The 24830-nt window shown below is 42.3% G+C and overlaps 1 protein-coding gene across 6 annotated transcripts in view; it reads left to right on the top strand.

The window, feature by feature from the left end:
* Positions 1 to 24830, top strand: part of MAN1A2 (mannosidase alpha class 1A member 2) — a 300076-nt gene that overhangs the window by 266054 nt on the left and 9192 nt on the right. For all 6 annotated transcript variants that reach the window (XR_255681.4, XR_010599037.1, XM_042852063.2 and 3 more), the window contains 3 exons: positions 2937 to 3156; positions 14223 to 14395; positions 18985 to 19100. Coding sequence is in view for 4 of the 6 variants with exons in the window: in XM_042852063.2 (XP_042707997.1) it covers positions 2937 to 3156; positions 14223 to 14395; positions 18985 to 19100 (509 nt within the window). In the remaining 2 variants the exon portion in view is untranslated. The remainder of the gene's footprint in view (positions 1 to 2936; positions 3157 to 14222; positions 14396 to 18984; positions 19101 to 24830) is intronic.

Raw genomic sequence — 24830 nt, forward strand, 5'->3', positions numbered from 1 at the left:
AGTGTAGAATACAGTTGGTTGAACTCAGGTTTGCATACTGTATTGTGGACGTCAGAGCCCCGGTTTGAGACCTGGGTTAAAAAATTCTTAACTTAGGGTTGGCAGTTATTGTAGACAAGCCCTGGGTTCTCAAACCCAGGGACCACTGACTTGACTCCCATTAACCCTGGGCTTACACTGCAGTGTAGACATACCCTTTAAAACCAAGTTCCAGCTTCCAATCTACCTACTCTTTTTTAGTTGCTCATAACTTTCTCAACTCTTCCTTTAAGGTTGATGTTTCTAACTTTGGTTTTGGAAAATTTGAGCAAAAACTCTTCATATCATTTTTGAAGTGGAAGGGGTAGCGTACAAAATACACTTTCTTTCCATAGTCCAGTTATTTGTGTGTGTGTTCCCAGAACTTAAAAATTGAAGGAGGAAGGAATGTGAAACTTAGTTTGTTTTATAGTTCTCACTGAGAAAGGAAAAACAATCCAACTGATGGTAATTTATATTTAGCATTTTTGTAGCACTTTGTTTTCAAAGCTGTGTACAGACATTAACTAATCCCCACAACACCCCTGTGGCGCAGTGGGTAAAGAAAAATGAGTTCTGTGTTTTCAAAGTTAGAATATTGGCTCGTGTGCACTGGAACTCTCCAGCTGAGTTCTCAGAGAAAAGTGAAGCTAAGGGTTATTAGAACTGGCACTGCTCTTACTTGCTGTTTAAGAACTAAAGACAAATAAGCCCTTAAGGCCATATTTAGCACTGAGCTGATTTCAGTGTTCAAGATGGCTCAGAAACTGTGGCTAAGCTAAAAGTTTAGGTGCCTTAATCGTTTAGGAGTAAATTGTGGATACTAAAACACATCCTTGAGGAGGGGGCCTGCCCGTGATGGACAATATTCCTGCATTTGTTCCACATGCATTGAACATGCAAAATCTGCTCCATCATTAGAATAGAGCAGCTTGCTGACCCCTCTATTTTGGCCCAGCTCGGAGGGGTAGTGTACAGTGCGGAGGACCATGACCCTACTATCTCTGTATCACCTTCTTGGCATCCTGCTTCCAATCAGAAGAACAGGGGCAAGCAGTGCCTCTACTTCCCAAATCACAGAGGGTTCAGGGACTACTTCCCAAATCAAAGGGCACTTGCATAGTCACGCAGAAAGCAGATGAGGATTGACCGTAAGGACTTCTGACAATCTGGTTCTTAAGCTACTTTAAACTCTTTAAGTGGTTTAGTTTAGGCCTTAACCTTTGAGTAGACTTTAGTCTTTAACTGAGCTTAACTTTGAGTTCACCCATACTTCACTCCCCTAACTCTCACTGGGTGGGGAAGAGAGCACCATTGCCACCTTTACATTCCCACTTGTGTCTGGCTGCGACACCCTTCTCCTTGCAGAGATTATGAAGAAAGAAAAGAGAACAGAATCTATTCTGCAGATGTCAACTCCCAGAATTTAAATACCTTCAACAGAGTATCATGTACTTCACAACAGAATGGGAACAAATTCTGTGGCAACAAGTGCTAAATTCTACCAAAATGTTGATTTATTCTACTGCCAGAAAATACCCTTCGTTCCCATCTCCCCATCCCCATACAATCATCTATATGGCTCAAAATTGAAATAGTTACTGGTGTAAAATTTGTTGATATTTTTGATGGTTATTATTGAGGTTGGGTTCTTTTACTCTCCAGGTTGCCAAATTCAGCTCTCGTAATGCTTTCCAGACAGACAGACACATTTTTGCTAGGGAAGGGGAGAGCTTGTAATTGACTTCCTTGGCTCATCTTCTCAGCTCTCGAGGCTGTTGAACTGTTCTCCAGGCAGCCTAATCCACCAGCCTACATCTCTGGCTTTCTGACTACAAGCTGGATTCCGGCTCTGGCTTCTTGACCTCTGCTGCCTGGCTCCATGGAACAGCGCAGGGAATGTGCTTTATACTACTCCCACTTATGGCAAAAGGCAGCTACAGGCAGATTCTGGCAGAGCAGGAATACAGAAAGCTAAATGTTTGGTGGCAGGTTGCAGCAAAATAGCAAATTCCACTGCAAAAGTGCTGACTTCTGTAGCATTTTGGGAAAATGACAGATTTTGTGGTTGCAAAATCCTGAAGTGTGTGAGGCCCCAGTTGAGATGAATGGGCTGTTCACATCTCTCAGGAGCTATTGTTTCTAGCTAGCTGTGGACTCAGGAAGATACTATTACATCAGTTACACACCGTTTACAGTTTTGAGGTTTTTCTGCAACCAGAAGGGCTAGAACAATTTTATTTAATTAATGTAGAGAATTTGGAGAACAATTTGGCTGAAAAGGGGGGATTCTGCAGTCACAAAATTACAGAATATATGGGGTTCTGGTTTTAATAAATCAACTATAATAAAAGCTCAAGTATCTTAAATAACCTGGGAAATTAAATACAAACACTAAAAATACCATGTAACCCACATTAACACAGTGTGGGTCTTTGTCCTGCTCTAGTGGCTAGTGCCCATAAAGAAGTTTGTGAGGCTACTACTGCTGCTAGTTAATGAGTCCTAAGTCTTTATTTTCAATAGTAGAGTCATATGGTTTTAAATGAAGAGGTCCTGGGTTCAGTACCTCCAGATGTCTGTCATAAAATGTATCAGCTGTAAATTGTACTTCAGATGTGACTGAGTTAATGTTGTTGTTGAAACCTTGATTTTTTGGAATTTCATTACTTTTACATGCTTGATTTCTAAACCATAGAATTGCATTATGGTTAATTTTTGTTTGCCATGTTGAATGTGTTTTTAGAGTGTTCATAGATAAGTGTGGTAAGAAGGAAAAAATATTCTTGTTTTGAAAGTGATGTTAATTTTTTAACACAAGATCTGTGATCAGAAATATATAGTGTTTAAAGCATAGTAAAAACAGATAGAATCTTGACTGTTTCCAGTATTTAAAGATTATCCCAATCTCCTTGCAGGCCATAGAAAGACATCTTATCAGAAAGTCTAACGGAGGACTGACATACATTGGGGAATGGAAGAATGGGCACCTTGAGAGAAAGATGGGCCACCTCACCTGTTTTGCTGGGGGAATGTTTGCACTTGGAGCAGATGGTTCCAGAGATGATAAGGCTGGACATTATTTGCAACTTGGAGCTGAGATTGCACATACATGTCATGAGTCATACGACAGAACAAGTAAGAGATATTATCAATTTAATTATTTTAATTTAACAGGACCCTGCACAGTAGAAATACACAGGAAAGAGAGGTGGTCAGATTATTCAAGACATTTGTCTTGAATGCATGAGCCTGATCTTCCTCTACCTCGCATCATTTTTATACCACTGTAACTTTCTTGACTTAATTGGAGTTACTCCTAATTTATGCGGCCAGGGTACATGAATGTAGACTCAGACCTTAAGACTTTTATGTTTGGTCATCTATGTCTATCCCTGACTTGTTTTCTAAATATAGTTTTGTGTGCAGATCATTCAGATGATAAAACTACATTTGAGAGAGCATTGGTACATGGGGTAGTGTTTTATATATCCAACTTAAAATAGTTTTAGCAAAATAATTAATAAATGAGAATGTGCTCTGCAGAAAAACACCAGCCATTTTTTATAGTAATAACTGTTAGTTAGCCTCACCCTCTTGAAACATAAATTAGTGTGTGAAATTGTTACAATTTGAAATCACATTGGTGAATTGCTGTTTTCCATGGTTCAAAAATCCCATTTGTCATGACAGTGCCGTCCTGCTTCTGGCTAAAATGAACACTGGTGCATTCTTGCTGGCTGTACAAGTTCACAAACAGGTGCAGGTTGTACAGCATTTCCAACAATTTGGTGAAATTGTGAATCCGTTTGAAAATGAAGACAGTAAAATGTTAAAGGCTATTAAATTAAACTTGAGGACTTTGGGGCATTGGGACTCAGTAGCATTATATCATTGAACACCAGTGGACACATTTATCAGCCAAGATAGTCCAAATAAAGTTAGTTCTTTCCATGACCCGGGTCTCTCATTGATAAGGGTTGGCTGTCTCTATTTATAGCAAACACCCGGGCAACCAGAAGTTACATAATCCCTGTTGTGTATTCCCTGAACTCTGTCCCCTCAGTATTAAAAGACTAAGTCTTAAAGATGGTGCAGAAATGTGTGCCTGGGCCCCAGAACGAGCACTTCAACAACTATTATGTAACTGAGCCTCTGGTTTGAGTTTCATTTGCAGTTATAATTGATTTGTTAAGAGTATGGTGGTCTGTACAGTTTTGGCTGTCCTGTTAGCTTGCATTAGAGAACTCATACACTTAATAAAGCACAATCAACTGATCCAATCAAGGGAATTTTCAGATGGTACCAGCAACCTGGAGACTGGGTCTGTTCTTATTGCCAGTATACTATAGCTGGTAGTTCAAGGTCAAGGCTGAGGTGTATTTGCAAATCACTGTACTACAGCTTGCAGTGTGCTCGCCACTGTTTCCGTCTTTGGGTGAATCTAGAGCTCCATTCCTGGCTAAGTTTCATTTACACAAAACTCATCCAAATCAAAGGAATGGAAAAACATGCTGAAGTAATATTGCATAAGCATTCTTCAGCTTCATTATATTTAACTTCATTAAAAGAATCAGTAATAAAATTATTTTAAATGTTTGACTTTAAAGGACAAGTCTTCGCACAGCTTGGGGAGCTGAGGATCAGTCTGCTGCTTTTATTCTTGATTTCTTTGTGTTTGTGGTTCATCTTAGTGAAAGTTTTCTCTAGAATGAAGATGTCTTGAGTTTATCCCCACTTGCCGTCAGGTACTATACATAACCTATATTGCCAGCAAGGGACACAAGAAAAAAAACCCTTTCCTACTCCAGTCACAAGGAGGTTGCAGTTCAGTTTTTATCTTTTCATTTCGTGTCCCCTCAAATTTTTATTGTTGACATCCCCTTCAATGTGGTTATAAGACTCAGGGTATGTCTACACTACGGGATTAATCCGAATTTACAGAATTCGAATTTTGGAAACAGATTGTATAAAGTTGAATGTATGTGGCCACACTAAGCACATTAATTCGGCGGTGTGTGTCCATGTACCGGGGCTAGCGTCGATTTCCGGAGTGTTGCACTGTGGGTAGTTATCCCATAGCTATCCCATAGTTCCAGCAGTCTCCCCCGCCCATTGGAATTCTGGGTTGAGATCCCAGTGCCTGATGGGGCAAAAAACATTGTTGCAGGTGGTTCTGGGTACAGCCTCACCCCTCCCTCCATGAAAGCAACAGCAGACAACCGTTTCGCGCCTTTTTTCCTGGGTGAACAGACACCATACCACGGCAAGCATGGAGCTCGCTCAGTTCAAGACAGCAGTCATGAACATTGTAAACACCTCACGCATTCTCGTGCAGTTTATGCTGAACCAGGACCAGAAAAACAAGGCAAAGAGGAGGCAGCGACGGTAGCGCGGCAACGAGAGTGATAAGGACATGGACATGGACACAGAATTCTCTCAAATCGCAGGACCCGGCGCTTTGGAGATCATGTTGTTAATGGGGCAGGTTCTAGCTGTGGAACGCCGATTCTGGGCCCGGGAAACAAGCACAGACTGGTGGGACCGCATTGTGTTGCAGGTCTGGGACAATTCCCAGTGGCTGCGAAACTTTCACATGCGTAAGGGCACTTTCATGGAACTTTGTGACTTGCTTTCCCCTGCCCTGATGCGCCAGAATACCAAGATGAGAACAGCCCTCACAGTTGAGAAGCGAGTGGCGATAGCCCTGTGGAAGCTTGCAACGCCAGACAGCTATCGGTCAGTCGGGAATCAATTTGGAGTGGACAAATCTACTGTGGGGGCTGCTGTGATGCAAGTAGCCAAAGCAATCACTGAGCTGCTGCTACCAAAGGTAGTGACTCTGGGAAATGTGCAGGTCATAGTGGATGGCTTTGCTGCAATGGGATTCCCTAACTGTGGTGGGGCGATAGATGGAACCCATATCCCTATCTTGGCACCGGAGCACCAGGGTACCCAGTACATAAACCGCAAGGGGTACTTTTCAGTGGTGCTGCAAGCACTGGTGGATCACAAGGGACCTTTCACCAACATCAACGTGGGCTGGCCGGCAAGTTTTTATGACGCTCGCGTCTTCAGGAACACTACTCTGTTTAAACGGCTGCAGCAAGGGACTTACTTCCCGGACCAGAAAATAACCGTTGGGGATGTTGAGATGCCTATAGTTATCCTTGGGGACCCAGCCTACCCCTTAATGCCACGGCTCATGAAGCCATACACAGGCAGCCTGGACAGGAGTCAGGAGCTGTTCAACTACAGGCTGAGCAAGTGCAGAATGGTGATAGAATGTGCATTTGGACGTTTAAAAGGTCGCTGGCGCACATTACTGACTCGCTCAGACCTCAGCCAAACCAATATTCCCATTGTTATTGCTGCTTGCTGTGTGCTCTACAATCTCTGTGAAAGTAAGGGGGAGACCTTTATGGCAGGGTGGGAGGCTGAGGCAAATTGCCTGGCAGCTGATTACGCGCAGCCAGACATCAGGGCGATTAGAAGAGCACACCAGGAAGCGCGGCGCATCAGAGAAGCTTTGAAAACCAGTTTCATGACTGGCCAGGCTACCGTGTGTAAGTTCTGTTTATTTCTTCTTGATGAAAACCCACCCCTTTTATTGACTCATTCTCTGTAAGCAACCCACCCTTCCCCTGCGATCACAGCTTGTTTTCAAAGGAAATAAATTCACTATAATTTAAAAATCATTTATTCTTTATTAATTGATTATAAAAAGAGAGAGAGAACTGACAAGGTAGCCTGGGTGGGGTTTGGGAGAAGTATCGGGGAGGAGGCCACTAAAAACAGGTTAAAGTAATGACAGCCTTTTGCTTGGGCTGTCCACTGAGGTGGAATGGGAGGGCGCACGGAGCCTCTCTCCTCCCTCCCTCGCCCCGCGTTCTTGCACGTCTGGGTGAGGAGGCTATGGAACATGGTGACGGGGGAGGGTGGTTATACAGGGGCTGTAGCGGCACTCTGTGATCCTGCTGCCGTTCCTGAAGCTCCACCAGACACCCGAGGATGTCTGTTTGCTCATGCGGCAGCCCCAGTGTTGCATCCTGCCTCCTCTGATCTTCCTGCCGCCACCTCTCATCTCGAGCGTCTCTCCTCTCCTCACATTGGTCCCTCATGTCCTCACGTTGGTCCCTCCTGTCCTCACATTCACTGGCATCTTTCGTGTACTTTGATACCGTGTCCTTCCACTCATTCAGATGAGCTCTTTCCTTGCGGGTCGATTCCATTATTTCCGAGAACATGGCGTCTCGTGTCCTTTTTTTTTTCTCCGCCTTATCTGAGATAGCCTTCGGGACGGAGGAGGGAGGCTTGAAAAATTTGCAGCTGTTGGAGGGAGGGAAAAAAAGGGAGAGAAGTATTTAAAAAGATAAATTTTACAGAACAATGCTTATACTCTTTCACGGTGAACAACACTATTAACATTACATAGCACATGTGATTTCTGTGCAAGGTCGCATTTTGCATCTTAATATTGAGTGCCTGTGGCTTTGGTGTTAGAGATCACAGACGCAGGTCTGGGCAACAGAATTCGGCTTGCATGCGGCCATGGTAAGCCATTGTCTTTCGGCTTCTGCATCCTCCTTTACCACATACCAAGCAAAGCCCGTTGAGTGCTGCGGTTTTCCTGTTAACCTGCAGCAGCAAAAAACAAACTAACCCCCCATCCAATTCTCTGGGATGATTGCTTTTTCCCTCCCCCCACCGCGTGGCTGGTATCAGGGAAGATCCCTGCAGAAACCAAACTAACGCCCTCCCCCCATCAATTATCTGGGATGATCGCTTTACCCCTCCCCCCACTGCGTGGGTGGTATCAGGGAAGATCCCTGCTAGCCAAACGCGAAAAGCTCAGCGCCAATTTACGCCCCCCCCCCAGGCTTGGCTAACTACAGGGAAGGATTTATTTTCAGCCACAGGCAAACAGCCCAGTAGGAATGGCCACCTCTGTCCCCTTAATTAAATTCCCGTATTTCAATCAGGTTATCATGAGCGATATCACTCTCCTGAGGATTACACAGCGAGATAAAGAACGGATGTTGCTTGAATGCCAGCAAACACTGGGACCATACGCTGCCAGGCTTTGTCATGCAATGATACCAGATTACTTGCTACTAGCATGGTGTGGTAAAGTGTCCTACCATGGAGGACGGAATAAAGCTGTACTGCCCAGAAACCTTGTGGAAAGGCTTTTGGAGTACCTCCAGGAGAGCTTCATGGAGATGTCCCTGGAGGATTTCCGCTCCATCCCCAGACACGTTAACAGACTTTTCCAGTAGCTGTACTGGCCGCGAATGCATCCCAAGTCCTCAGGGCAAATTAATCATTAAAAAACGCAAAAAGAACAGGAGTACTTGTGGCACCTTAGAGACTAACAAATTTTAAAAACGCTTGCTTTTAAACCATGTTTTATATTTTAAAAGGTAAACTCACCTGAGGTCCCTTCCATGGGGTCATGGTCTTGGATACTGCCTAGGGAGGGTTGGGAGGGTACTTCACTCAGGCTGAGAAAAAGATCCTGGCTGTTGGGGAGAACGGAGTGCTGTGTGCTCTCTGCAAGTGTCAAGGCTGCTTCCCCACTCTGAACTTTAGGGTACAAATGTGGGGGCCTGCATGAAACTTCTAAGCTTAACTACCAGCTTAGATCTGGTCCGCTGCCACCACTCCCAAAGTGCTAATTCCCTTCCCTGGGTAGCCTTGAGAGACTCTTCACCAATTCCCTGGTGAACACAGAGCCAAACCCCTTGGATCTTAAAACAAGGAAAATCAATCAGGTTCTTAAAAAGAAGGCTTTTAATTAAAGAAAAAGATAAAAATAACTTTACAGGGTAATCAAACTTAAAGAGCCCAGAGGACCCCCCTCTAGCCTTAGGTTCAAGTTATAGCAAACAGAGATAAACACTCTAGCAAAAAGGTACATTTACAAGTTGAGAAAACAAAGATAAAAACTAACATGCCTTGCCTGGCTGTTTACTTACAAGTTGGAAATATGAGAGACTTGTTCAGAAAGATTTGGAGAGCCTGGATTGATGTCTGGTCCCTCTTAGTCCCAAGAGCGAACCACCACCAAAACAAAGAGCACAAACAAAAGCCTTCCCCCCACCAAGATTTGAAAGTATCTTGTCCCCTTATTGGTCCTTTGGGTCAGGTGTCAGCCAGGTTACCTGAGCTTCTTAACCCTTTACAGGTAAATAGGTTTGGAGTCTCTGGCCAGGAGGGATTTTATAGTACTGTACACAGGAGGGCTGTTACCCTTCCCTTTATAATTATGACAGCAAGCTTGTCCTCCTCCTCCTCCTCTTCCCCGTCCACAGAATCCTCAGGTGTGGCTGAGATTACCTGCGCCTCGGAATCCACGGTCAGAGGTGGGGTAGTGGTGGCAGCCCCCCCTAGAATTGCATGCAGCTCAGCGCAGAAGCAGCATGTCTGTGGCTCTGACCTGGAGCGACCGTTTGCCTCCTTGGTTTTTTGATAGGCTTGTCTGAGCTCCTTAACTTTCATGCGGCACTGATATGAGTCCCTGTTGTGGCCTCTCTCCATCATGCCCTTGGAGATTTTTTCAAAAGTTTTGGCATTTCGTTTTTTGGAACGTAGTTCTGCTAGCACTGAATCCTCTCCCCATATAGCGATCAGATCCAGTACCTCCCGTACCATCCAAGCTGGTGCTCTTTTTCGATTCTCGGACTGCATGGTTACCTGTGTTGATGAGCTCTGCGTGGTCACCTGTGCTCTCCACGCTGGACAAACAGGAAATAAAATTCAAAAGTTCGCGGGGCTTTTTCTGTCTATCTAGCCAGTGCATCCGAGTTCAGATTGCTGTCCAGAGCGGTCACAATGGTGCACTGTGGGATAGCTCCCAGAGGCCAATAACTTCGAATTGCGGCCACACTAACCCTAATTTGAAATGGCAATACCGATTTCAGAGCTACTCCCCTCGTCGGGGAGGAGTACAGATATCGATATTAAGAGCCCTTTATATCGAAATAAAGGGCTTCGTTGTGTGCACGGGTGCAGGGTTAATTCAATTTAATGCTGCTAAATTCAAATTAAACTCATAGTGTAGACCAGGCCTCAGACATATTCACTTCTGATGTCCCATCCCACTTTTTTGTGTTTGTCCATTTTTGCATGGGGTGATGTAGTCAAAGTGGATGCGGAATGAGCATTGTGCAGAAGGAATCATCACGATAAACAGGAAAGAAATTGAGGCAGTTGACAAATATATTCACCTAGGTCAGCAGCTGAGCAGAGACAACTTATTTGAAGGGATTCCCCTTAGGAGTAGGAGGCGAAAGGCGGGGTGGGCAAGTTTCAACAAAATAAAGACGTCTCTAATGTCAGGACAGGATTAGTGTTGTTTAATATATTTAAACTCCATTGGAAAAAGAGTGAATAATGGGTGCCAAATTTACAGGTGATACAAAATAATTCAAGATAGTTAAGACTAGAAAAAAATTGTGAGAATCTCCAGTGGGAATAGGCAACAAAGTGGCAGATGAAATTTACTGCTGACAAATGCAAAGTAATGCATGTTGGAAGAAGTAATTTCAAGTACTCGTTCACCTTATTGGGTTCTAAATGAACAGTAGCAACTCAAGACAGAAAGACCTGGACAAATCAATGAATCTGCTCAATGTGCAGCAGCAGTTAAAAAAGCAAATAAAATGTCAGGCTATATAAGAAAGGGGATAGATAATACTGTTTTAAATACTATTACATAGAAAAAAGCTACAGTAAAAGAATATTTATTTTATAAATTCAAGCACACAGAACTTGTGAATTGCCAGATTTACAGTTGTTTGTGCAACCCCAATTCCTCATTCATCCATCCTATGAACTGAATGATGCAAAGGTCCTATGGAAAAAATAGTATGTGTTTACATATTTAAAGACTGTATCATAATGCATGGGCAAAAGGGGGTAGAACGAGGTTGTTTGAGCAACCATAAATTTAGCATTTCCTAACTTTCAAGTGCTTGACATTGCAACCTAAATAATGTTCATTTAACATTTTTTGTATTTAATTTCCTGGGTGTTTTAAAGGAAAAAGGTTAAGATAAATTCTCCTATGTGCAAGGTAACAACCTCCCCAATAAGTATTAGGGTTTCAATCCTGAGTCTTCTGGATTGCAGCACAAACTGTTACCACTTGAGTACAGGACTAATTGTTAGTGAGGCAGGAGGAAGCTGTTATCAGAGTGGGGAATGAACCTCTAGGTCCAGGTGCTGTGGTCAGTGGGAGAGCACCCGGCCTGGCCTGGCCCAAATCTCTAGCTCTCTCACACTGTGGGAGTTGGGGGAGCTCTTGCACTATGAAGTACCCCCAGAGGGGGCATATTAAGGCCATGTGCTGGGTCTGGGGGAGGGGAGCCCAGCCCAACTCTGTTCTTCATCACACCCCTGCTACAGCTGCACTGGCAGCTTCCAGGTATTCTCAGGGCAGCTGCGACTGCTTTGGGGAATGCATGTGAGAGAAGAGAAATCGCATTCTATTCTTTTGATATTTCTCAGGAAAAGTTGAATGGAATTTTCATAAGAAATTTCCTTTTTGTATCCTGAGGACATTCCCCTGCCAAATATCAAAGGCTGTTACAAACAATGGAGGGGTGAGAATTTCTCAAAGAAATTATGGCAAGAATCCTTTATAATAGAAAGTGTTAGGGAATCTAAAGGGGTGTATGGGTCACTACCAGCTTCCCCTATATTAATGTCATCATATAAATCACAGGACACCATGTCTGCAATACTGTGTTCATTTCCTGTCACTCCATCTCATCAAAGATATAAGTAAATAAAGGCAATCTTGATTTGGGCAACAAAAATGGAAGGGGCCTGGAGAAATTTCTATGTGATGAGTGAAAACTGTGGAGGCCAAGCTCTATTGTTACGCTACTGTTAATCCAAAGTAACTCAGTTGACTTTAGTGATGTTACTCCAGATTTACGCCAGTGTGACTTAGGGCATAATGTTGTTCTATTTAGTATAGTGAGACTAATAAGGGACATGATAGAGGCACATAAAAAAAGAATGGTATTGTGAAAAGATGGTATTTTGACCACTCCTTTTTATCTAATCACATGACACAAGAGGACAGTCAATGAAATTGGAAATGCAACAAACTAAAACCTGATAAATCAACCTGCAGAATGCACTGTCACAAGGATACTATAGAAATTAAGAGCTTAGCAAGATTCCAAAAAGGGGTAGACACATATGGATACTGAGAACACCCAGATTTGTATTATATCGGGGTTTTATTTAATAAAGGACATAGACCTTTATGCTTAAGAACATACCCAGCCATTAACTGACATAGTTTAGAAACTGTCTGTGGGCTGTTTATTCTACAGTTGTCCATGAAGACATTTCTTGAACCTTCCCCTGAAGTGTCTGATGATGGCAACTTTCAGAGACTTGGATACTGGATTAGTTGGTTTTATCCACAGTGGTAATTCTTGCATTCCCAATAGCACAAACTGCATAAGTGAATTCATGAATTCATGAATGCGACTTCAGACAAGGTAGGGCCAAAGTAAGAGCAGGTACTGGCCCCGTTCCAAGACTGGCTATAATCAGATAAACAGACAAAGGAAATGTGGGAGGGATGTGATAGTTGTTCTCCTAGGAAATGTAAAATGACACTAGATACTGATGGACTGGTTCTGTAGCTACAAACTACTGAGGGTCTCTTCCTCAGTTTTTATATTAGAGCAGGGGTAGGCAACCTATGGCACTCACGCTGCCCCGGTCCTGGCCACCAGTCCGGGGGGCTCTGCATTTTAATTTAATTTTAAATGAAGCTTCTTAAACATTTTAAAAACCCTATTTACTTTACATACAACAATAGTTTAGTTATATATTATAGACTTATAGAAAGAGACCTTCTAAAAACATTAAAATGTATTACTGACACGCGAAACCTTATATTCGAATGAATAAATGAAAACTCGGCACACCACTTCTGAAAGGTTGCCGACCCCTGTATTAGAGGTTAGAAAGCAACATTTGTTTTCTGACTCTGTCTTTCCTTTTCACTAGTTAGTTTCTAGGCTAGCTGTAGTTTTATAGTGACAAACATATAAAAATAAAGGACTAAATTAGGACTAAAGTCTCTAGAGTTAGGTTCCTAAATCCATACTTAAGCACATGAATAAGTTACCTAATTTTAAGTGTTGAACACCCACAGCTCCCATGGATATCACCCTTACTTGGCTAAAGTCTCTTTAGGAGCCAGTCCTGTTATAGTTTAACTCTGCACTCTTGTGTGTTTCCAAAATCATTCTCTGTTTGCCCCACTGCCTAGAATGAGGCCCCTCAATCTTCTGGATACCTAGATAAAACATTTGGATTTGAACAGTGTGTTAGACTACAGTAAAAATCCATGATGGATCCCCATACCAGACCTTTCTTTGCATGGAAGAAGGATGCTGTCCAACAGGATACTCAGTTTAATTTGTCTTTCCTCCTCTGCCCTGCCTTGAGCAGAGCAGTGGTTCAAACTCCTGGAAGAGTTTATGAAAGAGGTACTAAAAGCCCAGCCAGATTGACACTGAGGCCATCTCATCTATTATAAGAGTGTGCTGCATTCCATGTGCTGCCTTGATTCAAGTGCAGGTAGACAGCACTCCCTGTTCTACTCTTCCCTTCAGATCCCTGGTCTCAGCTTCAGAGGCCACTGCAGCACCACTCTCCATATCCTTCCTGCTCAGGTAATGCAGTTTCTATAAGTGAGGCATAGATGGAGCAGGTTGCCCACCACTGGCCTAGCTGGAAATACAGACTATCTGCAATGATGATTCCTAATTCACCTTCTCAGGCCTTTTCCCATCCTGCCATATCAAATCAATAGAATGTTAAAAATGTTCCTGACCATTTTCTCTTTTCCTTATGTATAGCAAGAACCAGTCTGTCTCAGTTTAATTTTACCTTATAACGGAATGTGTTAAAATGCTTATATTCTTAGTGTTTTATTAGTTTCTAAGGGGACTACTATTCTCCTGTCAAGATAAGTAGATTTAACACAGGGATCAAATACATTATTCATTAGAAATATTAGAAGCCTCAACAATAGGAAATATTTATGAGACTATTCAAAGAAAAGCTAGATTTCGTTTCAGATTTATTTGCATGCTTTGTATAAATCCCTCCCCCAAAGATTGGAAAGGAATAAAGTATTCCTCTTTTCTTTTCTCTTCTCTCTGCAGCATTAAAGCTGGGTCCTGAAGCGTTCAAATTTGATGGTGGCCTAGAGGCAGTGGCAGTGCGGCAGAATGAAAAGTATTACATTCTAAGACCAGAGGTGATCGAGACCTATTGGTATATGTGGAGATTTACACATGATCCCAAATACAGGCAGTGGGGCTGGGAAGCAGCACAGGTAACTGCTGATTGGCTCAGTCAATAGAATTATTCTGCTTTGTTCTTCTGTAGCTCTTTTCATCCCAAACACTTTCCAAACAATAATTTATTAGCCATTACCAGCCCCTGTAAAATAGATTGGTTGTGTTGGTGGTGGTGATTACTATTATCTTTCCTGTATAACAGATGGAGAAATGGATGTATAAATAGGTGATCTGTTCAAGGTTACACAACAAGTGAGTGGCAGAGTTGGCAATAGAACCCAGTAGCCATGACGCCCAGGCCCTATACTAATCAGTAGAATCCCAGTCCCAATAAAGGTTTCTCTGAGATAAGCTTTGGAGGTTTTAACCCCCAGTGTTTTCTTGTGCCTCTCTGTCTGAGAGGATACCAAGCTCTTCCTTGAGCTCCTCCCGCAGTTTTCAGGGCAGCTTCTTCACATGCTCTTCAAATATGTGTCAGTGTGGATCCCACTGTAGGTGCACATGCATTTTATGCATGTGACTGGATTCTTTTTGCTAGCAGTGTCCTTTGGGGCTGCACTGGCTCCCATACAAAGGCATAAAGGGTGGGCGGCCACGACTCTCCCTCAGTTCCCTCTTACCACCCATGGCAGTGAGATGGAACCTAGCAGTGTCCTATCTGCTAGCAACTCTATCATGGTCTTTCTTAATCTAAACTTCTGAAATTCTCCAGACCAATCTTCATCTCTTTACCTTCAACCTTTTGGACTCAATAATCGTTGTCTGGATTGAAATCCTTCAATCAGACCTCCCTGAACAACTTCCACCCTCTAAACAGACCCCACCGCTCACATATAGGATCATAAGATTGCAGTCTCAAAAACAGTGGGCTTCAATCCCTACCCATCATACAAACTAATCCTGCATAAAGATGGGCACAGCAGATGCCTTTTCTGCCTAGATGAACCATACTTTCCAAGCAGGTGCTTTTGTTCTCCACTAAAACCAGAAAATTGTGGGATGTGAGCTCAAGCTCCACGTCTTAGAACAATCTGTGGGAATGGCATTGGACACAGAAAATCTGGGTTCAAGAACCCCCATACCAGTTAAACCTGTAAACTCTTGTCTCTCTCACCAACAGAAGTTGGTCCTATAAAAGATATTACCTCTCTCACCTTGTCTATATAATAAAATTGTCAAGGTTTTAGAACACAGACCATCAAGATTTCTCTCACTGGCCCTTTTAGCAACTACACATTGCAAACATTTCAAAGTATGACCATTATCCCTATTCCACTATAGCAAAATGGAATCACATAGTAACTGTGTGGCCTAGTGGAAAGACTGTTGAACTGGGACTATTCCTAGCTCTGCCACTGGCCTGCTGGGTGACCTTGGCAAGTCACTTCATCTCTCTGTGCCTTGGTTTCCCATATGAAAAGTGGGGATAATATTGTAAAGTTCTTTAAGATCTACTGATGAAAAGCACTATATAAAAGCTAGGTCTTTTGATTAGTACCTAGCTGCAGTAGCATATCAACTGCAAACCTAGGTGAGAATTACACCTGTCTAAATGACCACTAACTCCTACAAACTAACATTTCTTTTTTGGTTTAAAAAACCTAAGAAATTAAATGGCAAAGGCTTTGTTAATGCAGCGTTAAGGTTGCCTGGTGATAGCTTGTGCCCTTGCAGAATGGTGAGTTCAGCAAAGGTCAAACTTCTGAAAAACAGGAAACAAGAGTTAAGTTAAATACCCATACAACCTTCAAACTGCCCTTTTGGAGCAACGCCCTGCAACCGCCATAACACACACACTCATACTCTGCCTTTTCATTGTAGTGGACAGGCACTGCCTGCATTTGCCCTGTGCTCAAACACTGAGCCTACTCCCCCAACAGAATACCACACTTTTAAAATTTAATGTCATCATATCCTTTTAAATCTCACCTCACACTGACAGTACCCAGGGCAAGACCACCGCAGTGCCCTACTACTGAACATAAGAACGGCCATACTGGGACAGACCAATGGTTTATCTAGCCCCGTATCCTGGCTTCTGACAGTGGCCGGTGCCAGATGCTTCAACGGTAGTGAACAGGACAGGGCAATCATCAAGAGATCCGTCCCCTGTTGTCCAGGCCCAGCTTCTAACAGTCAGAGGTTTAGGGACACCCAGAGCATGGGGTTGTGTCGCTGGCCATCTTGGGAAACAGCTATTGATGGATATATCCTCCAGGAATTTACATCATTCTTTTTTTAACCCAGTTCTACTTTTGGCCTTCACAATGTTCTCTGGCAATAAGTACCATGGGTTGACTGTGTGTTGTGTGAAGCAGTACTTCCTTGTCTTAGTTCTAAACCTGCTGCCAATTAATTTCATGGGGTGACCCCTAGTTCATGTGTTATGTAAAAGGGTAAATAACACTTCTTTATTCACTTTCTCCACACCATTCATGATTTTATATACCTCTATCATATCCCCACTTAGTTGTCTCTTTTCAAAGCTGAACAGTTCCAGTCTTTTTAATCTCTCTCCTCACACGGTAGCTGTTCCATACCCTTAATCATTTTTGTTGCCCTTTTCTGTACTTTTTCCAATTATAATTTTTTTTTTTGAGATGGGATGACCAGAACTGCACACAGTATTCAAGATGTGGGCGTGCCATGGATTTATATAGAGGCAATATGATATTTTCTGTCTTATTATCTATCCCTTTCCTAATGGTTCTAAACATTCTGTTTGCTTTTTTGACTTTCGTTGCACACTGAGCAGATGTTTTCAGGGAACTATCCACAGTAACTCCCAAGATCTCTTTCTTGAGTGGTAATAGCTAATTTACACCCCCTCATTTTGTATGTATAATTGGGATTGTTTCCCAATGTGCATTATTTTGCATTTATCAACATTGAATTTCATCTGCCATTTTGTTTCCCAGTCTGATACAACCTATACAATTATGTATTGAAGTGATGCCAACTGGAACCTCAAGGTACACATGTACATCCTTCCTTTAATAACACATGAGGGGACTCAGACCCAGATCTCTGCATATCACTGTCACAGCTCTGTGATTCTCCTCTAATTAATTCCCAGATCTCATATCACAATAACTGCTCTTTCAAGTTGTCCCAGCCATTCAGTACAGCTACACCTAACAGGGAATGCAGCTAAGTGCATGCAGATAATTCTCAGTGGCTATTGTCCACTTGCAGGAGGCAAAGTTAAGTTTGTGTAGGCATTTACCTTAACTATGTATTACCTGGTTTTCAGAAGTCTGGATTTTTCTGAACTTAATGTTCTGGAAAGTCACAAACTATAACTGGGCAACCTTATCTCTTCATTAATTATTTTTTTGCCATTTAATGCCTACCACATAGTGGTCCTTTGTGAATTAATTAGCTAATGTTTGTAACATACTTTGTAAAAGCGAAGTATTGTTTTTAACCTATAGTATTTATGTTGCTATCAGCATTTATAATAGCTGTTGGTAATTAAAATCTGTCAGGAACAGCCAGCATGACCAAGTCCAGCCTCTAAAAGTCTTCAGTGGCTGCTGTCCTCTTGAATAGAGGTGCTTCCTGAAGAAAGTACAGACACTGGCATGCATTGTGGCCAGGTGACTATGTTAAAGATAGGACAGTCATGCTGAGACCTGGTGTTCCCCTTCCCCACCCTCTCATCTACTCTCATTGTTAAGAGTCTGGATGAATTAAAGTTTCTTTATAATAGTCCTAAACTATTATAGCCACACACTTTGACTATCTGACTGATACTGTTGGATTTTGTAGTTATAGATATGGACAATTTTAACCTATAGTCCTACAGTTTTAGGGGAAACCACATAACTTTCCCTGCTAGTTTCCCTGATTGCATCTGCAGATATTCACAAACACACATTTCCAGTGGAGAATCTCTTTTGTTAACAGCCCTCCAAGGTTGAGGCATAGATTGTGAGTAGCTCATTCAGTCTGAATTCATTTTCTTTGTGTATAGAGACATCTGTTTCTACACTGCATTTGTTCCCCTGCTTCAACTCCTCTCAGCTTCTGTTGAGCATAACAAACAGAAAGCCCTGGCTGGGATGACTTAGTTTAGGTTGGTCCTCCTTTGAGCAGGGGGAATGGACTAGATGATCTCCTGAGGTCTCTTCCAATCCTGATATTCTATGATTCTACGATTCCTCTTTGTATTTGTGTGCTCAGGGACTTGGATTTCACCATTTCAAAGGCCAGGAGCCCTGCTGGGACAGCTCAGACCAGTACAGCTGGGATCAAAATTCAGTTAAAATAGGAAAGGAAGAGATCACATGGGAGTCCAAAGGGAGGTGGAGGAGGCTGTACGGGTCAGCAGACAGCCCCCAGTGATGCGTACAATCCCTTGTGCCCCCTCTTAATAACCTTCTGCAGGAACCCATGACAAACTATCTCAAAGTTTCTAAAACTCCTCCAGCTCTCCTATCTACAAAATCCAGTGATATGAATGTCCTTCCCCCATTATTTCAGCTGTAATTCTCAATACCATTAGCAGAGTATGTCGCTGTGTACTTTGATCAGTATTGGTCAATCCTTGCTTTGTCGTATCTTTTCAAATATTAAAGTACAGGTAAAATATGCCTCTTCTGTTCTTACGTCATCTCTACAGGCTATTGACAAGTACTGCCGAGTCAGTGGTGGATTTTCGGGGGTCAAGGATGTCTATTCCTCATCTCCTGCATATGACGATGTACAACAGAGCTTTTTCCTTGCTGAAACTCTGAAGTAAGCAAACTTCTCTTTATGCATATTCCCATAAAATAGCCTGGGGCAGTGTCACGTACTGTATGATTACCCAGTGCCTAAAAGAATAGATTGGATTAACACTTCAAATTCGAGACCGTCACAGGGTGTTTTCCTCTTTTTTATTTTTTTTTTTGGAGTTCCCTGGTTTTCCCATTCCAGTCTAGAGAAACCATAGCAAAAATCCCCCAATGACAGAAGTGTGAGCTTATTGTTCTTAAGACCTCACTTTGATTTCTTGTATCTCTAGTCAGAACACAACTGCCAGGGAAAAGGAGAGGTTATCGCCTCTAAACAAATTCCATTCGTAAGGAGATCATTTAATTTTAGCTGCACTGAATCAACATGTTTTACAGGACCAAATGCCAGGACATTTATCTTGCAGAATCTACTCTGCCTGCATGTTGCAATGACCTAGCTGGGGGACTGTGAAGGGGAAAATATGGCATGGTACAAAAATCCACCACACAGTTATTGGATATTTTTTTCTGTATTATGTCTGCAGAATGTTTGTTTAGTGGGGTAACTTTTAATTCAAAGCCAGATTCAGCATGTTTTCAAATTTTAGAGATCTTTAAATATTTTTGTTTAGTCGAAATTTGTTAACTAGAAATGGTTCAACTAGGGCACATCTAGTCCATCTTCCAGATGGTAATGCAGTCTGTTCTCCAGTATTTCATCCAGTCTGGTTTTAAGTGTCCCAAGTAATGGATCTTCCTCCACCTTTTTTTCCCAAGTAATAACCTAGCAACTACTGTACTAGAACACACCAATGGTACTGAGATACTGCCGTGATGGATGCCATGATAGGAATCTATATAGAGATAACAACGTATTATGGAGGCTTTGCTAACACTCCATAGTTAAGATTGAGTTGAGTTTTGCACTTAAAGCCAGCATCTTTTATATTTATGAAAAAAAAGTGTCATCTTGTTAAGTATAGAATGAATATCAGAGAATTTAAAATTAAATCTCTTAATTGGTTTGATTGGTTTGGTCATAAACGAACAGTATAGAGTCTTCAAACTTCCTATGTAGTTAAAACTCACTGAAATCTTGTGCATACGCTCCACTGAAAAATGTTTAGGATTAATGGACATTGTTTGCCATTATTCTTCATGACTGAAATTTCTCCTTCAGCAGAGGTTGAAGAATAATGTTCTACTCTATAGACTTCCAGGGAGAGCTTTAAAAATGGCTGCTACTTCTGTTGTTCTCAATGAGATCGAGGCCACACACTGCCCTTAGAAAGAATATCCCAGTGTATCTGCTCCTCACAATGCTCCTCTCAACCTCCCAAGAAGGGACCATAATCTTCCGTCCAGACAGATTGGTTTCACGCCTGTTGGTAACAATTGGAGGCAGTATGCAATTGGGAACAGGACATCTTAACTGTGTGCAGCCCTTTGGTCTCACTTTTATTAAGAACTAGAGTTGGTAGAATTGTCCTAAATATTGCATTTTTGTCAAAAGTTTTTGTCAAATTCAATTTTCAATGAAAAATTAACAAAAAATATTTAGTCAAACATTTTGGGTTTTCAAACCGCTTTAGAGCTGGTTGGAATTTTTTGATTAAAATGTTAATGAAATTTTGACATTTTTCAAACCTTTGAAGTGTAAAAAAACTTGAAAAATTCCTGAAAAATGTATTAGTGCTTTTTCAACCATTCCTGTCAAGAAAAATGGGAGATGGAGACATCTCCTTTGTCAAGAAAGGCTGAAGAAAAAAATCACAAGCTTTCCGTTATGAAAAATAATGGCAAAATGACTATTAATCCTAAATATTTGTTTTAAAAAACTAATTGTTCTTCGAGTGATTGTACATGTCCAGTCAACTATTGAAGTCTGTGCGCCCAGTGCATGGCTGTCAGAAACATTTTCCCTCAGCGGTACTCGTTGGGCAGCTCAAGCGCCCTCTGCGCTGGGTTCTACTGACTACTCCCTATTTGACTGTCTATGTCACTGACTGATTATTTACATATTGAATCCTTCCTCCATTGCTTTTCTCTGTTGGATTTATCCACTCCAGAACTGAATCATCATAGGTTTCATTTCTTGTTTCATTTACTCACAATGTAACTGCTTGTTGTATGTAACCGATTACTTATCATGACCAGTCACTTCTCTCCTATGGCTCTAGCCTACCCTCTTCTATACATTTTATTTTTCCTCTTGTGCTCTCTTCCTTCCATCTTCTCCTCTTGCTCTTTTCCCCATTCCACAGCTCTCCCCAACCTTTCTCTATGAATTGGACAGTACCGCCATTCTCCCTGTCATTCAGCCTTGGTATCATCTTTTGACTCAACACTTTCCTTTGGTCCATATGTCCAAACTATGTCTAAATCTTGCTGCTCCCTCCTGCACAACATCTTTAAAAGCTGATCTCTCTTCTGTGCTCACACTGCGCAAACTCTTGTCCAAGCTCAGATCATCTCACATCTCAGCTACTGCAATCTCCTCCTCCTTTACCCTTAATGTCTGTAGCCTCACTCCCCTCAAATCCCCTCAAATGCTGCTGCTAAAATAATCTTCCTGGCTTGTCACTCTGATTGTCACCCCTTCCTCTGGCTGATCCTCTTCCACTACAATCAGACTCCAAACTTCTTGTTGCATTCTCACAAAGCATTTCCCAACCTAGGTCTGTCCTGCCTAGCCAACCTTTTATCTTACAGTAAGGTTGACTCTTGCCCAGGGCCAGCCCGCAACATTTTGGCACCTGAGGCGGGGAGCTCAAATGACACCCTCATGTCCCCTCGCTTGGGCCAAAACTTTGAAAGGTCTCAATTCTGCCTTCTTCCTGTTCTACTCCTCTCATGGTACTGCTATGCTACCTACCCCAATAAAGGAGAACTAACAACTTAAAATGCCTTGTTCAAAAATATTAAGTAACACTTAACTTTCAAACGCCTGAACAGCAAATGTAACTTTTCTTGTCTGCATAGTAAACACTGGCATTTTTATCTGTTTGAATAATCAAAGTGGTGCTTTCCGTGCCTTCTTGGTTGCAAAGATTTGAACTGCTTCCTGAAGGTCCATACTCTGGGCCAGCTCATGTTCTATTGAGATGGTTGCAAGGCCAACCAGCCTCTCCTGTGTCATTGTGGAGAGTAGATGTGTTTTTATTAACTTCGGCTTGGAGAAGCTGCGTTCTCCACTGGCAACTGTTACAGGAAGTGTTAGAAGTACGCGCAGAGCAAGAAAAGCATTTGGAAAGAGGGTGGTCATCTTATTTGTGCGCATATATTCCAGAACAGCCTTTGGAGTTGATCCTGCTGAAATGTATCTTGAAACGGCTTTCAGTTCATCACCTAAATCACTTGCATCAATATCGCGCATGTCATCATGTGTCAACACTGTCTCTAGTGCCCTGCATTGCTGGTGTAGGTCTTCTTCAGGTATAGTGAGGAGTTTTGGAATATCATATAACATCCCAAATATACTGCTGTGTTCCTTGAGCTGCATGAAACATTCTTCAACTGACTGTATTGCACAATCTAGCACCTGGTTAAGGAATTCAACTTTGAATTGTTGTTTGGGGTCTCTTATGGGATTATCCCGTGCCTCGTAATCAAAATGTCTTCTTCTTTGGTGACTCTTGTATTCTTGAATGGGTGGGGAAATAGCTTCAGTGTGACGTTCCTCTGCCAACTTCTGTGCACTCTTCAGAACGTTTTGAAATCCCTCATCTGACTGGTAAGACTGTAAGTATGACTTCGCTTTGTCCAGTTGTTCAATTGCTCCTGATATATCAAGGTCAACACCTTGGAGTCTCTTGCTTACAACATTTATTTCAAACAGTATGTCATGCCACAACACAAAGCCACACAGAAATTTGAAGTTATGTATGTTTCTGGTGATTCCATTTCCCTCTGCCACTGTTCTCCCACGAACAGTTCCTGTCATAGCATTATCCTCCATAATGGCAACCATGGCATCATCTATCTTCCCAGTTTGGTGTTTGATAGGCTTTATCGCCTCCACTCGACTTTCCCATCATGTGGCACTCAGTGGTTTCAGTGTGAGAGAGGATGTTCCCAGATGTTGCTTCAAAATTTGACATCGATGAGTTGATGCAGAGAAAAATACATAGATGCTTTGAATTACATTAAAAAATTTAGCAGCCTCACTAGAAGCTGATGCTGCATCACTGACCACCAAGTTCAGTGATTGAGAACTGCATGGGGCAAAAAAAGCTCGAGGGTTTAACTCTCGGATCTGTGTCTGCACTCCTTTGTTCTTTCCTCTCATGTTGGCACCATTATCGTAGCCCTGACCTCTCATGTCCGCTATCGCAATTCCCATATCATCCAGCTTTTTAAGAAGCACATTTGTCATACCAGCTCCTGTAGTATCATCAATGTCAATAAATTCTAGAAAATGCTCTCTGATAGTCACCATTTCAGGGGCATTTTCACTAGCTTCTGTTGTTGTTACCAAATGCACCATTAAAGTCATTTGTTCCGTATGGCTGATGTCTGGTTTGCGGTCCAGAATAACAGAGTAATATCTTGCTGACATCAGATCTGCCACAATCTTCTGTTTGACTTTTGTTGCCAATAACTGTATGATCTAATTTTGAATTGTTTTTCCAAGGTAGTGTTGTGTGTACATTTCTTGGGTGGTGACTCTTCTTAGATGCTCCTGGAGTACACCATCAAACTCAGCCATCAGCTCCACAATTTTAAGGAAGTTTCCATTGTTTGGCACATACAGCTGATCTGAAGTGCCATGCAGTGCTAGATTTTGGGTAGCAAGCATTCTCACAATGGTAATGAACCTTTTCAGAACATTTTGCCAGTAAAGATGCACTCTTCTCTTGATGCTGATCATCTGTGGTGGCCTTTAACCTTAGTTTCATCTCAAGCTCTTTCCACCTATGGAATGCTCTCTGGTGATTTGCTGCCTTCTCATGGCATGCCAGATTTTTAGTCAGATTTTTCCAGTCCTTTGTTCCTGTAAAACCCAGCGTGACTGGAATATTAGACTGGAAGAGTTTGCAACAAAAACAGTATGCAGCATTCTGGGGTTTGGAGTACATAAGCCATGGCCTCTCCATTTTGTCGCCATTGGTGATTTCACACCAGTAATGTGTTGGATGGAAACTTCTATTTTCATTGTCTTTGGGGAACATGAAGTTTTTCACTGGCTGTGGCCCATGCAGTACAAGGAAGTCCCTCAGGCTACTGCTCAAGTGGGTCCACAGTCCTGGATCATCTAGACTTAAAGAACTAAACTCAGCAGCAGCTGTTTCTTGTGCCTCCACCACACTCTTCTCTGATCTACCTTTTTCTTCAGGAATGTGCATGGTTATATGCATTTGAGATGGAGATATGGATGCTGCAGTAGCTGCCAGGTCACCTGCACTCTGACTAACTGGAAGATCAGGCATCTCCTCACCACTCACATCCTCACTGGGGCCGGAAGGCTCACCATGAACATTTGTGTCTATGTATCTCAGGAAAGTTCCTTCCTGCTTAGATAGAAAAGCTTCCTTTGCTTTCTTTCTTTTTCTGAATGCTGCCCCAGAGGGGTGTTTTCTTCTTTCACTCATAACTGCTGTTCTGTGCCAGCTATAGTGGCTCTCAATACTCAGTTGAAGGGGACAAATAAGCAGGCTGGTAGCAGGACCTGAGTGAGGGAAGATATCAGCGTCTTAAGGGCCTAACTGGTTCCTACTACTTCAGTTGACTGCCTGTTCTCCTCAAATGGGTT

The sequence above is a fragment of the Chrysemys picta genome, chromosome 1 (genome assembly GCF_011386835.1).
Source record: "Chrysemys picta bellii isolate R12L10 chromosome 1, ASM1138683v2, whole genome shotgun sequence".
Taxonomy (NCBI): Eukaryota; Metazoa; Chordata; order Testudines; family Emydidae; genus Chrysemys; species Chrysemys picta.